This window comes from Cheilinus undulatus, linkage group 7 (genome assembly GCF_018320785.1).
Source record: "Cheilinus undulatus linkage group 7, ASM1832078v1, whole genome shotgun sequence".
NCBI classification, from domain to species: Eukaryota; Metazoa; Chordata; class Actinopteri; order Labriformes; family Labridae; genus Cheilinus; species Cheilinus undulatus.
The window spans coordinates 10,256,129-10,271,243 of NC_054871.1; the positions used below are offsets into that span (position 1 = coordinate 10,256,129).

A 15,115-nucleotide genomic window follows, 5' to 3' on the forward strand; every position below is an offset into this window, starting at 1 on the left:
TCCTCATGTTTCCTGTTTCTCTTCAGCTATCCTATCTGAATAAAGAAAAAAAAAAAAAATAATAATATTTTGAATAAAGAAATCTTACAGACAGCTCACTAGAAAAGTCTTCAGTCATCTGCACTTTTGTAGGAGGCCTGTGGTTTAAGGCGTGCCCCATTTACGTATGTGGTCAAAGTTCAAGTGCAGCCTGCGCCTCCTTTCCTGCATGTCTCACCCTCACTCTTTCCTCCATGTTAACATCTCTAGCCACTGTTCTCCTCTCTAAATAAAGGCATAAAAAGCCAAAAAATATATCTTTAAAATACTTCACTTTGCACCTTGTGACATCAAACATTTACCTTATTACTAATCCCTGATTTCTTTTTCAACCCATAGCAAACTCATTTTTCCATGTTAAGCTCATGCTGTAATCTTGGTTCTACCTAAAGTTCTGTATCTTCTTTCAAAATAAAAGCAGGCTTGCATCCAAACAGGATTTCAATTACCTTTTATTTAGAAAATGAAATGAAGTTTACAATAAAAAAAGTGGAATTTCAAAATGTGGCAAATGGAACTGTCATTATTTGAAAATAATTTTGATTAATTAATCACAGGAGAAAAAATGTGATTGAAAAAGTATGTGGATTAATCCCACTCTGCTGCCATCACACAACCATCCAAGGTAGCTTTGTGAATAGGAAGAAAGCAGATGCTAGAAATCCCCTGTGCTCTTTATTTTTATCATTTTATCCATCCCAAAGATCAACCCCATCCAAGACTAACTGTTGAATGGACAGTCTGCACTTGTCTCACCTCCTCCTCTGGTGACAAACACAAAAAAAGGGGCTGAGGTTCATCCAAATTACTTCTACATTTTACATCTACTGATGTGAAATCAAACCTGACAACTAATTAGAATATGTTTTAATTGATCAACAGCACTAGTGACAAAAAGGGGAGAATTAATCATGATCAACCCCAATAAATTACAGATAAGTCGTGAGTAAAATTTGCAGTTGTTTGACAGTTTTCATTAGCGTATTTTAATGATGTATCTGACACATTGCACACTTTCTAGGGTAAGTTGTTTGATTTAACATTAGTGAACATCAGCTCTCAGAATTTTTTACACATAAATTATACAATTTTATTCTCCTTTTGTTTTTTTTCTTTCCACAAACACTCATAGCTCTTCTGTGACAGATCAAGCAAGTTTATCTGAGTAACTTTATTAATCAGATAAAGTTATTTCTTCTGGGGTGGTTTAGCCATAGTTTAACTTCAGCCAGTGAGAAGAAATGACTTCCCCAACAGCTTCCAAACATTACTGACATACTTTTATACTTTCCATAGCAGGCAGCAGTTGCTGCATGTGCTCTGATACGCCTGTAAGTCAGTGCTGGCCCGACACATCAGTCCATGCGGGTAAAACACGGCTGTGCTATGAAGTGCTGAAGGCAGCCAGGTCATAAATTAGCTGGATTCATCTCTATCTCCCTACTGTACACACTAAACTCAGACTCCTCATGGACACAGACTGGAACTGATCTCCTGACCTTTCCTATTCCCTCGTTTTCTTTTGATCCTGCAGGGGATCCATGTGTGCCCCTGTCCGTGCGGGGCAGCAGGAACACCACGCAGCTCATGTATGACTTCCATAAAGACCACTGATCACAGCATCATGCTCCAAATAATTTCCTTTAAACCCTCAAATAGTTTCTCAGAAAATATCACCTCCTAAAAATAATGAACCTTAATTCATCCTGTAGGCACAAACTAAAAATAACCACAAACAAAAACACCAACATTGAACAAAAATACAAACTAATAAAGACATTGCAGAGAAATCTTAAAATATCACAAACTGCCTTTCCCACTGTAAATGGATTAAATTTGAAGGGATCACTTGTTGATTTTTATCATCTAAACAGCATCATGTGCCAACAGAAATTTTATTAATGCGGGTGAATTAAGGACATCTCTTCATGTAGGTTCAGTTCCCACAGACTTCGAGCTAAGAGATCACTAACTATTTAATGGAAAGCTACTTTACAGTGTTGAATGACTGCAGATGTTCTAATACCACTAACAGAAATCAGTTTTTTCATCCTGCTGAACATCGGCATCAAACAAATAATGCACATTACAGCTGCCACCAGCTATTAATGTCTGGGACAGTGGTTTTCAACTGCTGGGTCGGGACCCAAAAGTGGGTTGTAGTTCTGCTTTTAGTAGGTCACTAATATGTGCCTGAAAAAAAAACTGCGACAGAAAGTCTACAAAGGACATTGTAAGCATGACTATTTGCTTTCATTTCTCTTTCTGTCATGTTTTGTACACGCTGGGATCCAAACTGACCCATGTAAATCTGATTGGTCAAAAAAATATCTCAAATTTGGGATGCTAGTTTTCAACCCCTTAGAATTCTGTTTAAATGAGTCAAAAATGATTTTCCAGGAATACCCAAATTAAACTATGTTTTGGGTTTGAACCATTAGGAGTACAAGCACAAACAAGGTGTCCGTCAGACTCACTGTAGCTGCAAATGGTATTCAGTTTTTCCCATCTGAATTTGTATTGTGAGACAGAGGCCTTTAGGTGACTTAAGCTGGGGGTAATAGCTGGAAAACTCAACTGGACCAAAACATGAAGCCTTCGCTAGTTCAGATATAACAATACAACAGAAATTGAGGATTTTACACCTGTTTTTAAGAGGAAAAGACCAGGCCCTGTCAAACTACAGACTCCAAAAAAGATTGAGGTTGGCAGACATTTTTTTCTGAATGGCACTGTTAAGAATTTCTGGGAGGAAATACATTATTACAACAAATACAGCTGACTATAGAGCACAACAACAACAACAAATCTGAAATTATACCAAACTTCTCCATGAATCTTTATGGGAGTAATCATGTTTTTGGACTAAATATATGACTGGATTTAGATAGTGGGGACTCTATCTGTTATTTATGGGATATTATGATCAGGAGAGTACAGGACAGCCTCTAATGGTGAGCTGTGCCACTTTTATTATTGTTAATTTGTAGCATGACAAATGAATTTACTGTGATTTATTTTTAGTTTATTTATTGTTCATGAGAATAAATAAATTCTTTGGCTTCTTAATTTATTTTTTATTTTTATTCCATTTTGACGTTTTAATCTTAATTAAATGTTTATTTTAAGTATAATCTATCTTTACTTTTTTCAATTTGTTTGATGGAGTTTTTGATATTTTTTCTTTTTAGTAGATTTTAAATAGATTTGCAACAAAATAAATATACAAGTAAAATATCAAGTAACTCTGCGGCATTCAAAAGGCAGCTTGAAATTGATTCAATTCTGTATTTCTCTTTGCAATAGAGTTTAAAAACATAAATACTGCTACAATAAATGATCGTGTAAGCAACATATTCTTCCTTTTATTGAATTCTTAATCACAGGATTTAAATCAGAACATCCATCGATCTGTAACAATTTGGCCCTTTGGCACTGGCAATAGAATTAATTTGACCCTCTCAAAATTGCCCATCTCTTCTCTAAACGATGCTGGCCTTGCCCATTTCTGGCTGAAATGAACGTTCAGTCAGAATGAAAAGTTGGAAATGAGGAAGATGGGGACTTAAGGGAGTTACAGGCCATTTGGGTTAATGATTTTTAGGAGCAAAAATCCAATAGCAAGTGAGGCAAACATAAAAAATGGGGATACACGATTGGAACTTTTGCCGATATCCAATATGCCGATATTTACAAATTAATTTTAGTTTATATCAATACCGATATTTAAAGGTAGTTCAGACCTAAAACTTCATTCCCTAAAACACACAAAATAAAGTTTGATGATGGCTGAATTAACAAAATTTAGTTCTTAAAATCCAATTTAATAAGTAAGGAATGATTATGAATAAAGAAAAAGACTTAAGCCGATGTACGTCTGTTGGTTTAGCCTAAAACTTCACTAACATATAAGTTTGTACAGCCAATATCTACTACAGATACAGGCAGATTTTTATAGCCAAAATACTGGTTGTTAATAACGGCAGAAATGATACCAATAAATCCCTTTCCACCTATGGGGTGGAAAGGGAATACATTTAATATTTTACTCCGTTTTTTATTTATATCAAGTAAATCTAGGTTATTTTTCCCTCACTTTTCACCTTTTCATTTCTTTTTTCCTGGCAAAATAAACTGTTTTTCCCAGGTAAATGAAACCTGAAAAAGTGGGATAAACACTGCATAACATGCATGTCATAAGAAGGCCTCTATAGTAACACACATGTCTTTGTTAGTCACATATTTTGATCCATTTAAGGCTCAAACTTTATTCAATAAAACTAAGCTGTTAAAAAAGGAATCTGGGCCGTGATTGCACATGGAAGAGATGATGGTGGGTCTACCAGTTGAGATCCACTGGTTTAAACCATCTCTGTTTAACTGGCCAGATACTGCTCGTTACAGGTGGAAAATCGAGGAAACGCAGCTATAATTAAATTAAAAGATAATAAATAAAAGACACCTGATCACCATAGAAAAGTCAGACAACTCTCCAGGCAAGCCTCTCCCCATCCAATGATTTTATACAGTCCTTAACTTTTATGAATGAGTAACAATACTGACTTCTGTTCTTTATATTTAGTCTGTAAACATCCCAAGGTCATCTACGCTTGTCAGGCCACAAACTTATGTCCTAACTGATATTAAATTATCTTGGCTTCAGGGAAAACAGACACACAACAGCAGCTCTGTTTGTTGATAACATAAGAAACATATATTTTATCATGTAGGACATAAAAATAATCCTTTAGGCTTATTGAATCAAAATGCCAAACATTTTTCAGATTTATTCCATATTTTGCTTGGAATTCAGGACATTTGATTACCATAATTAAAGTCACATCCATACATAAAAGTCTGATGTCGCAGAGGAGAGTAAAAATCTGCTTCACTTCAAGGGAAATTTCATGGGAAATGTACATTCTCCCCCGGCTGTAGAGGACCAAAACAATTTATAAAGGCCTTTCTATTCAGCTGTGTTTGTGTCAGGAGATGCTATCTTCCTGAAGTTTCTCTTAATGATATATAGCAAGTTGGGAGCTGCTATTCTTAGACGCCTGCGTGACAAAGAGTACAAATGTTTTCTTGATGAGAGGAAGCTCACAGGCAACATAAAGCTTCACAGGGCGGTTGTAGTTTCCGGGCTAAATTTTCATTCACGCAACACTACAGTACCTCATACAGGCCACGAGCCACAGGGAAGATCCTCCTGATCACCTGCATGGCCTGACCAGGGTCAGACAGAAAGGGAAGCCAACAGAGAGCAAAGGTCACCAACACCGTTGCAGCAATTCTCACCAGCAGAAAAAACCTACATGAGCAGGGTCAGACACAGAAAAGAGGCAGTACATAAATATTCAGACAACTTCGACTAAGGTTATTCACATTTTCAAATACTTTTAAATCGCAAGTAATAAAACACTCAGCCTAGAGGACCCCCCCCACCTTTCACTTGGTGGGCTGTGGCTACAGGCCTGAAACTACACATTTAAGTCTCACAGTGCCTATAAAAAGTATTCATCACCTTGGTTGTTTTACCCTTTTATTGATTTTATAAATCAATCATGTTCAGTTTTTTTTTGACAAAAAATACTCTTTAATGTCAAACTGAAAACAGATTTCTATTAAGTAATGTCAATTAAATAAAAATACATAATGTAAAATAAGTGACTGCATAAATATTCATCCCCTTTAAAGTGACTTAACTAATTCAAGTCAAACTGTGCTAGTAGTGTCACAGTTAGTGAAATGAGGATCACCTGAGTGCAGTGAATGTTTCCCAAGTAACTGCAGTGTAAAGACCCCTGTATCCGGAAGGTCCAGTCATTGGTTACTGAGTATTTCGGGCTACCATTACACCATGAAGACAAAAGAACACTCCAAGCAACTTAGAGTAAAGGTTATTGAAAAATATAAGTCAGGGTATGATACAAAGAAATTTCCAAAGCACTGAACATACCCCAACATTCAGCTAAATCCATCATCAAAACATGTAAGGAATATGGCACATGTGTAAATCTGCCTAGATCAGGACATCCTCACAAACTGAGTGACTGTGCAAGATAGAGACTAGTGAGAGAGGCCACCAAGACACCTATGACTACTCTGAAGGAGCTACAAGCTTCAGCAGCTGAGATGGGAGAGACTCTGCACACAGCAACTGTTGGTCGGGTTCTTCACCAGCCAAAGCTTTATGGGAGAGTGGCAAAGAGAAAGCCGCTGTTGAAGAAAACTCTGATTAAATCTGGATAGGATTTCACCAAAAGGCATGTGGGAGACTCCATGGTCAAGTGGAACGAAGTTCTGTGGTCTGATGAGAGCAAAATGGTCCTTTTTGGCCATCAGGCAAGACGTTATGTTCATCACCACAAAGACAACATCCCCACTGTGAAGCATGGTGGTGTCAGCATCATGCTTTGGGTATGCTTAATTGGCAGCCGATCCCGGAAGGCTTGCAAAGGTAGAGGGTAAAGTGAATGCGGCAAAATAAAGGGAAAATCTTCTCGTCTGCAAGAGAACTATGACTTGAGATATGTATTTTCCAGTAAAGACAATGGCCCAAAGCATATGCAAAAGCTACACAGAAATGTTTTAAAGACAACAAGGTGAATATTCTGGCGTGGTCGAGTCAAAGCCCAAAACTCAATCCCATAGAGAATTTGTGGTTCAACTTGAAAAGGGCTGTTCACGCCCATGATCCCTGTACAACCTACTAGAGTTTGAGCAGTTTTGCAAAGAAGAATGGAGTAAAATGCAGTGTCCAGATGTGCAAACCTGACTAAGACCTATCCACACAGACTCAGTGCCGTTATCAAAGTCAAAGGTGCATCTGCTAAATACTGAATTGAAGGGGGACTATATTTATGTAGTCACTTATTGGCATTACTTTGTACTTTGACATTGAAGAGTTTTTTTGTATTTTTCATGGTCAAAAAAGGCCAAATTATATTACACTGATTTATAAACTCAATAAAAGGGTAAAACTTTCAAGGGGAAGAACACTTTTTATAGGCACTGTATATCTATCAGTCTTAGTACTTTGATGTTTTCCAACATAAATAGGTTTGTATCACACTTTAAGTTTGTCTTGCCAACTCACACTCCTCAAACAATTAGTGCATACTGTCTGCAGGTCCTAAATTTGGGGTTTGACCCTTGTGTTGAGGAATGCAGTGAAAGCCATGCATCAGCTGAAAGTCTTCAGTGTAGGTCAGCCTATCTTGTCAGCTGTAACTGTGAAGCTGCTGGTTAAGTTGCACACACAGCATAGCTGAGGAGTTTGGGCATGGCGAGAGTGTCATCTGGACATATCTTCGTCCCCACCAACCCCCCCGGCTCTTCTAATCCAGCTCTCCATTTGCTACTAAATGCCCTTGGTACATTGTTACTAGATAAACAGACACTGGACACACCAGTAACAGCATCCAATCTGATTACCTCAGTCATTCTGCGGCTCTCCTGAGGACACTGCTCGCTTAAACACTGACGTTATAGATCTCCTCTAAGCACACAGTTGACATTTCAACACAGAGTGACAAAACGGCACAGCCAAAACCGGGCACGGCGGGTTTATTATGACTTTACTGGAATAAATAATAAATCAATTTGCTCTGTTTGACCTGGAGAAGTTTCACTAAGTCCTCAGCGAATTTCCAGAAAGTACACTTAGATGTTTTTATGGTCTTATGTTTTTCAAGGAAGGAATACAAATAAATAAAGTCCAAAATTATGATTACAACTGCCTTTTTATTTTCCTATAATTCTTTGATCATACTGTAAGATCAGCATGCAAAAATTTTAACTCTCTGTTAATAGATGCTTTCTTTTCCAGGAAGAAAAGCAAAGCACTTCTTGTTCATTTTGGGCAACTGATGCAGCTTTTATTCATTTCAACATCAAGCTAGGTCCTTTTGCAAGCCCTAAGTGTTATTATTAATCCCATTTGGGCTTTTCTCTAAAATATTATCCCTGTTATTACTTCTTCTCTCATATATATTCATTTTCTAATTTAAGACTCATAGAAATGGCTTATATTAAACAACAAGTATAAAAAAGCAAAGAGCTGAAATCAGCTGAAATCAACACTGCTTTAGTTAGTACATGAGTAAATTAAACATTATACCAACATATCAGTCAAGCATCAGAATCTTGAGGGACATCAGCCTGTCTCCAAGCAATGTGGAGTGCACTAATGCCAACAGCTGATGTTTATATGTTATTTTGCATTAATTCAAAGCTGGCAGATTAATATTCCTGACTTCTGACTGAGTGCTGCTGAGGGTTTTTTTAATTGGCATGGGATATTTTCTACATCCATCCAGGCAACAACACATAGACGGTGTTTAGAAAGGGCAGAACCCTTAAAAAAAGAAGCCTTGGTGGGTGGTGGGAAGAAAATTCCATCCGTCACTTTCATTAGGGACCAATCAGAGTGGCAAAATATAAGATGTAGTCAGCATGCTATTGGTGGAGCCAGTTCATACATCAAACTCCAGCAAAAGCTAGTTAAGAGAGGAGCAAAAAGATCTATGATTGTGATTCTTTGTTCTTCTTTTAATAAAGACATGTTGTCCAGCGCTGATAAAACTGCCACTATGGCTGCTTCCATGCTAATCTCTTCACCGGGAGATTATTTGAAGGTTTGCACATCAAACTAAACCAAACCCATAGCTCCCGCCTCTTTCTCCTCAAATGACTCTAATTGGTCTGGTCATTCGCTGACCTGGAAGTGTATCGGCTTGAAGCGTTGCAAGATGGATCCACCTGATCACAGACAGGGAATCCGGCTGACCTATTTGCTTTGAAAATCTATTGGACATTTTGTGATTTGTGATTTGTTTTCATGGCCAGTTGTTAAGGAAAAAGTTTGCAGTATGAGACCATTACATTGTGCATGTCCCTCTCTAACCCTTTCATTAATACTGTTAATATGTTCAACTAAACTGATATAAAGTCACATTTTGTCACGAGTGTTTGGACTCTTTTGCCTTGTCTGTTGTTTCTGCACCATCATTTTTAAGTCATGTCTATCTCTCAAGACCCCACTCCTGTTTGACAGGTAAGTCTCCTGCTGTGTTGCATGTGTAAATAGGAGAGTCAGGAAGATTTCAGGTGCAGCCTATCCAAAAAAGTTCCAGAGATTTACATGAGTGCATGTGTAAAATGGCTTAAGATACATTCCAGTGATATTTCAATCTGAGAGACTACAAACCACAATTTTAACACATCGTATTTGACCACTGAAAGACATAAAGAATAAAAAAACTAAAGGCTTGGTTATGTTTTGCATGTGGACGGACACAAACTGACATTTCACTGTCACTTCAAACAGATATTCTCCCAAAAGCTAGGGGGTAGTATCTTCAAAATTCCTGTCTGTAAAAATTTTGGAGATGTACATGACAAGGATACATTGGAGCCCTGCAAAGGAGCGTGTTTGAAGATTTTCTGTCATGTTTGATGCACACTCTGAGAATGTGTCAAGCATAAAACAGGCTAGAATTCATTAATTTAAAAATATGTATCAGTTTCTGGCCCTGATTTTCACAATCAGTGCATCTCTGATTAAAAAAAATCTAGCATCTAGTATTCATAATGGTGGTATTTGACAAAAATCTTTGCAGAATACGACACAAAAATTGCAAGTGACGATATGAAATCTTCAGTTAGTTTTCCAAAATGAAAGTAAATAACACTAAAGCTCTGGAGTGGAACTTTGTGAGTTATTTTAATTTGGTACCCCCTCCCAACTTAGTTTGGTATCCCTCTCAGTAGGGATCTAACTCTTGGCTGATATTATCCTGAACATGTGCAAGTATTATTTCTGACAAAAAACATTACTTTCTTTATTGCAATCGTCTAAAATGCTACTTATGATGAATATAATGAAAAACGTCATGCTGATGTTCTTGAGTTCTGTTATAGCTCTTAAAAAAATACCAAGAATTAGTATCAGTATTATGTTTTCAGTTCCGCTGATAAAAATCATCATAGGAACTTTAAATTAAAAGATAAAAAGTTTAAGTAGACTACAACAGAACCTACTCACCCTCGGCCCGTCAGGCCAAGTTTGACACACTTCCCCAGCAGGTAGCAGAAGAACGGCAGCGCGTGGTACAGCTCCATCTGTTTGTAGTTGAGAGCCAGGCAGAAAGCCATGGAGCCGAGCGCATCCCAGCTCAAACCAAGAGCAAGAACACCCCACAGGGCAAAACCAAGACTCACTCCATTGTACCTAGTATGGTTAAGGCCAATTTTGTGCTCTCTTTGCATGGTTACAGCTTTCTTTACCAAATTGAACTAAAAGACTGACTGTTCTGGCATGTGATGAGTGCGTTTAAAAAAACAGCAGCTGATGCAGGCTCAGATTATGTATCTGAAACCCTTACAGTTATGTTAAAGTCGTTTTACAACCAGCAGAATGACACAACACTATGCATCTATAGTTAGATAACTCTAACTTCTATCATCCTGTTTTTTTTCAGTTCCGTCTCTAAAAATGAAGCTTATTCATAAAGTCCAAAGGTACATGACAACTCTGTTAGGCAAAATGAACAAACTACAGATTTGAAGAAAAAATATAAGTGACATTATGTCAGATTGTGGTGTTGATAACTCCATTCAAGCTTTGGAGTTTTATCAACCACAACCACATAATCAAGGTTTAAAAATGGTTTTAAATAGTTTGAATCTTCCAAAGGCATATAACCCTTGCAATCAGTTCATCTCAAAGTGCCACAAAAGGTACATTAATGGTGATTCAAATACATGGCAGACATCAAAGCACAAAATTTGCCTCAATAATGATGATATCCCAGTGAATAACTAGGAATGCACCTGTGTGTAAAGGATACTGGAAATGCCCATAGTCGATGAGGATCAGCCCCGGGTAAAGAAGGAAGCAGAACAGAATGGAAACCTGCAGGGGAAAAAGTAATATTTAGAAGTTGCTAATAAATAAGTTCAGAAATATGTAGGGATGCATAGATGCACCCTTGGTGTTAACATATCAGCTGATATGGGTCATGTTGGCAAACATCAGCCATCTGCAAATAATGTGGCATGATCTATGGATGCAGGATATGCAGTGCATTCAGGAAGTTTTCAGACCCCCTTCACTTTTTTTCTGTTTAGTTATGTTTCAGCCTGATGTTAAAATTAAAAACATGTTTATTCCCATTAATCTACCCTATCATGGCACAGTGAAAACAAGTTTAGAATTTCTTGCAAATTTATTTAAAAAACTAAAATATCACATCGGCATAAGTATTCACAGCCTTTGCTAGATGCTGCAAAAGGGTTTCTACACCTTGGCTGGAGTCCAATCAATTGAATTCATCTGTGTTAAATTCAAAGCTGACAGGATTTTTGCACGGCACAGATCTGGTGAAGGCTACAAAAAATTCTGTGTCACTAAAGGTTCCCAAAAGCAAAGTGGCCTTCATAATTCTCAAATGGGCACAACCAGGACTCTCCCATGAGCTGGTCACCAGGCCAAACTGAGGTAGGGAGAGAAGGGCCTTAGTGAGAGTGGTACCACAGGTGGACTCCATTCAAAGTATAGAAACATCTCAGCAAAGATTGGGAGAAATGGGAGGCACCTGAGCTAAATTTCCAGTGTTTTTGCAAAGGATGTGAATACTTGTGTCAATGTGATATTTCCATTTTTCTTTATTGTGATACATTTGCATCAAAATCTTAAAATTTAGTTTTCACTGTGTCATTATAGGGTACTGAGTATAAATGAATGAGAAAAAATGTTAAAAAGGTAAAGTATCTATCTCAGCAGATAAGGACATTTCTGCCAGTGTTTTGTTATATGGGCTATACACATGGTTTGTATATAATATGTATATACTGGTAACTGTACTGGCTAAAATGAGTTTGAAAATACTGGCAAATCTGATATCCACAAATATCCAGCTTTAACAGGTTGTGGCTGACATCAGTGTGATTGCTTTGGATCTTAAACTAAAAACACTGCAATTAGGTCAGAGAGTTTGTTACCTTTCTTTTAGATGATCCTTCAGTCAGGTATAAACAGTAAACAACCACAGCAGGGATGTAAATCAACAAATCAGCCACCAGAACTGAAACATGAAGAAGAGCATTATATATTTGCATTAAGTATGTTATTTATATTGTAAAAAATACAGATATTAAAATGCACAGCGTATCTTTGATTTAATCACAGTTCATATTACAGTAGATCAAAGTGCTTTTTAACAGAAAATACATCCTCCAAGGCAGAGTAATGAACTATTTGACTTAACTGCACATTTATGACATTTATGACTTGTAAGGTTGAGGGAAATCATGGAAAATTTTCACTTTATTCTCTTCTTTATGATATACTGTACCTGTAGCTCTCATGAATAACTTGTGCGCTGGACTTTCATAACCTCTGGATTTGTGCAGCTCCACCCATTCAGGGTTTATTACCTTAGCTCTGCAGGAAATGTAGAATAAGAAAAGGAAAGATGTTTTTTTACATTGATTTTTTGTATTCTCTGAAAACTCTCTTGAATGACAGCTGGTGTCCTGCTTTAAAGGATGTACAGTATACAAAAAAAAAAAAAAATTAGTAGCATATTCTGTATATATACGTACCTAAAGAGGTAACACTTACACATAAGCGCAGATCAGGCTGTGGTAGGCCGTTAAAGGAGGATAGTCCAGACCCCAGTAGTACAAGTCATTGTCAGTGGTGTTGAAGTACCTGAATGAGAACAAGTGTTATATGAGTTTGCTTTGAGGATGGGGAAGTGTCAGGAAAAATTCTCATTTATAGGGGTTAATGTGTGACTGTTCTAGGGTAGATATCTTGAATTATGCCGTCTGAATGAATCCATTTAATGATGTAAGCTACTCAGAGCAAACTTAAACATTCACTACCTTTGTATGCATGGGAATTACTGCAACTGAGCTTACAATTTTCACTTCTTTAATGATCTTTTAAACTCATTTTTTTACCCTTTGCTTCATGGCTGACTCGACAAGGAACTAAATGACATGATAACTAAATATCATCCTTAGTTTATACATTAAAGTTATCTTTATTTATGATTTTTTTTCAACTGTAGCATTGGGCTGAAACATAACAAAATTGAAAAAAGTGAAGGGGGTCTGAATACTTTCTGAATGCACTGTATGTAAAAAAAAAAAAAAAAAAGTCAGCTGAAGACTTAAGCCGTTTCAAACAGAGACTATTACTGTTGTTTTAGCATAGTTTCAAAAATACACTTAATCAAAACAGCAGGTGTTCACAGCTTAGCTGAACTGAAGTCAGCAGATGTATTGCAACCTATCATACAGTGAATAAACTCATATAACAACGTGGTGTTAAGGTTAAGTGATACACATCAGACATATTCTTTTATCATCTTTCAGTACTTCACATTAATTAGTTTTATGCACAGTTTCTTGCTTAAAACAGCATAACATAACCTGTCTTAAATTTTCCACTTTTCCATTACTATTTTGTATCTGATTACTGTTTATAACGCTCAGCTCTTCTGTAGTTTTCTTGCTGTACTGAATCCTATAGATTTGGGTTTCTGTCTGTTGCTCCTCTGAGTAATCAAACAAAGCTTTGCACTGACCATTCCTGCACAGGGAGGTTGTAGGTCACTTCTTGCCAGTGCCTTTGAGCCTCATAGTCGCCAAACATGGGAGGTTTCCCCGCCCCTGGAGGAGAAACATCTCAGCTGTTAGCCTGCTGAATGGGAACTACATGAATGAATGACAAGTCACACGGGGAGATTAGCCTGGATGCTAACCGCTAAAAACAACACCCTGATAGCCAAAAGAACCCAACTTTTATTTAAAACGTTTTACGGCAGCTAAACGTGCTACACTCAAACCAGTGCTTCATACTTTGGCAGTCCCTAAACTATCCCTTATTTTAACGAATAACTCCACTTGTATTTCTTACCCGAATAAGAATTCAACGACACGCCCCATCTCGTAACAACTCCCAGCAGCACACACAATGATACAAGACTCCACGTTTGCATAATTTCGACGAATAAAACTGGCTTAAAGAGAAGAAATATCAGCTTTATGTCAGTTCATTGAGACAATTTTGAATCCTGCGTTTACTTCCTGTACACGTCATTCGTCAAGACTGCTTTGCGCGTTCTCATTGGGCAATGCACGCTGACGTTGACGCTGAGAAGCATGAGACGTTCGAGAACACTTAGAGAAAGACGGATTTTTACTCTAACTGCACAAATGAGGCATTTTATCTAAACAAACATGATTAAATAAAACTATTTTAGACACTGGGTATCACAGAGACACGTATTTATATATTTTTTTCTTTTGTTCATTATCGTTCACTCGTGAATTCTAACCTTTAATTTTGTTGGTGTTTTAATAACCAATGTGTGGTTAAATTTCCCATTTCAGTGAATGGAGCATTTCCTAAAACAAAATTCATGAGTTTCATAGATGAGGGAAGTTAATAATGGATTGTTTGTTTATTTATTTCTCAATTATTTATTGCTCGTTTAATTCAGTGGTTAGAACATGAAGAGTTTTTTTTTTTTTTTCCTGCAAAGAAGCAGATAATGATTTAACAAGAAGGCTACTGAAATAATCCTGGTTGTGGAATAATGATAAAACAGGATTTATTGAACACAAATTTCCCTTTTTACTCAATGACTGATTATAAATGCTTCAACTTAAAAATCAGGATCAAAAGCTTGTCATATTATTCACTCCACATCAGTTAAAGATCTGTTATTATAATGTTACCATAACTTAAACAAAGAAAATATGTGTTAAATTACATAAAAAGCTGTGGAATTTATTCAACAGATGAAAGAGCATGGCTTTCAAAATAGCTTTGTTTTATCATTTTTGTTTTCATTATGCTTATGTTTTTTCTCTCTTACATCTGTTTTATGTATGAATGCCATAAAGATAGTGCCTCAAATGAAAATAGCGTGCTGAGTTGTAATTAAAGTTTTCTCTGAAACAGATGAATGGTAAATACACCTGTAGTATCTCTGTGCCAAATAAAGAATCAAATTAGCTGAAAAGTGATGTTCTCTGAGCTACACTCTTTATTTAT

The 15,115-nt window shown here is 36.9% G+C and overlaps 1 protein-coding gene across 2 annotated transcripts in view; it reads right to left on the reverse strand.

Annotated features, from left to right (window-relative positions):
• Window positions 1–14,139, reverse strand: part of alg6 (ALG6 alpha-1,3-glucosyltransferase) — a 37,476-nt gene extending 23,337 nt beyond the window's left edge. The window contains exons 1-8 of one of the 2 annotated variants that reach the window (XM_041790670.1): window positions 13,973–14,139; window positions 13,641–13,725; window positions 12,668–12,757; window positions 12,399–12,487; window positions 12,046–12,128; window positions 10,893–10,957; window positions 10,088–10,273; window positions 5,215–5,350 (exon numbers count right to left, since the gene is read on the reverse strand). In XM_041790670.1, the coding sequence (XP_041646604.1) occupies window positions 5,215–5,350; window positions 10,088–10,273; window positions 10,893–10,957; window positions 12,046–12,128; window positions 12,399–12,487; window positions 12,668–12,757; window positions 13,641–13,725; window positions 13,973–14,054 (816 nt within the window). In that variant the 5' untranslated portion in view covers window positions 14,055–14,139. Of the gene's footprint in view, window positions 1–5,214; window positions 5,351–10,087; window positions 10,274–10,892; window positions 10,958–12,045; window positions 12,129–12,398; window positions 12,488–12,648; window positions 12,758–13,640; window positions 13,726–13,972 lie in introns of those variants that run through there. The other variant, XM_041790671.1, reaches the window with a different exon arrangement.
• Window positions 14,140–15,115: the final 976 nt, after the last annotated feature.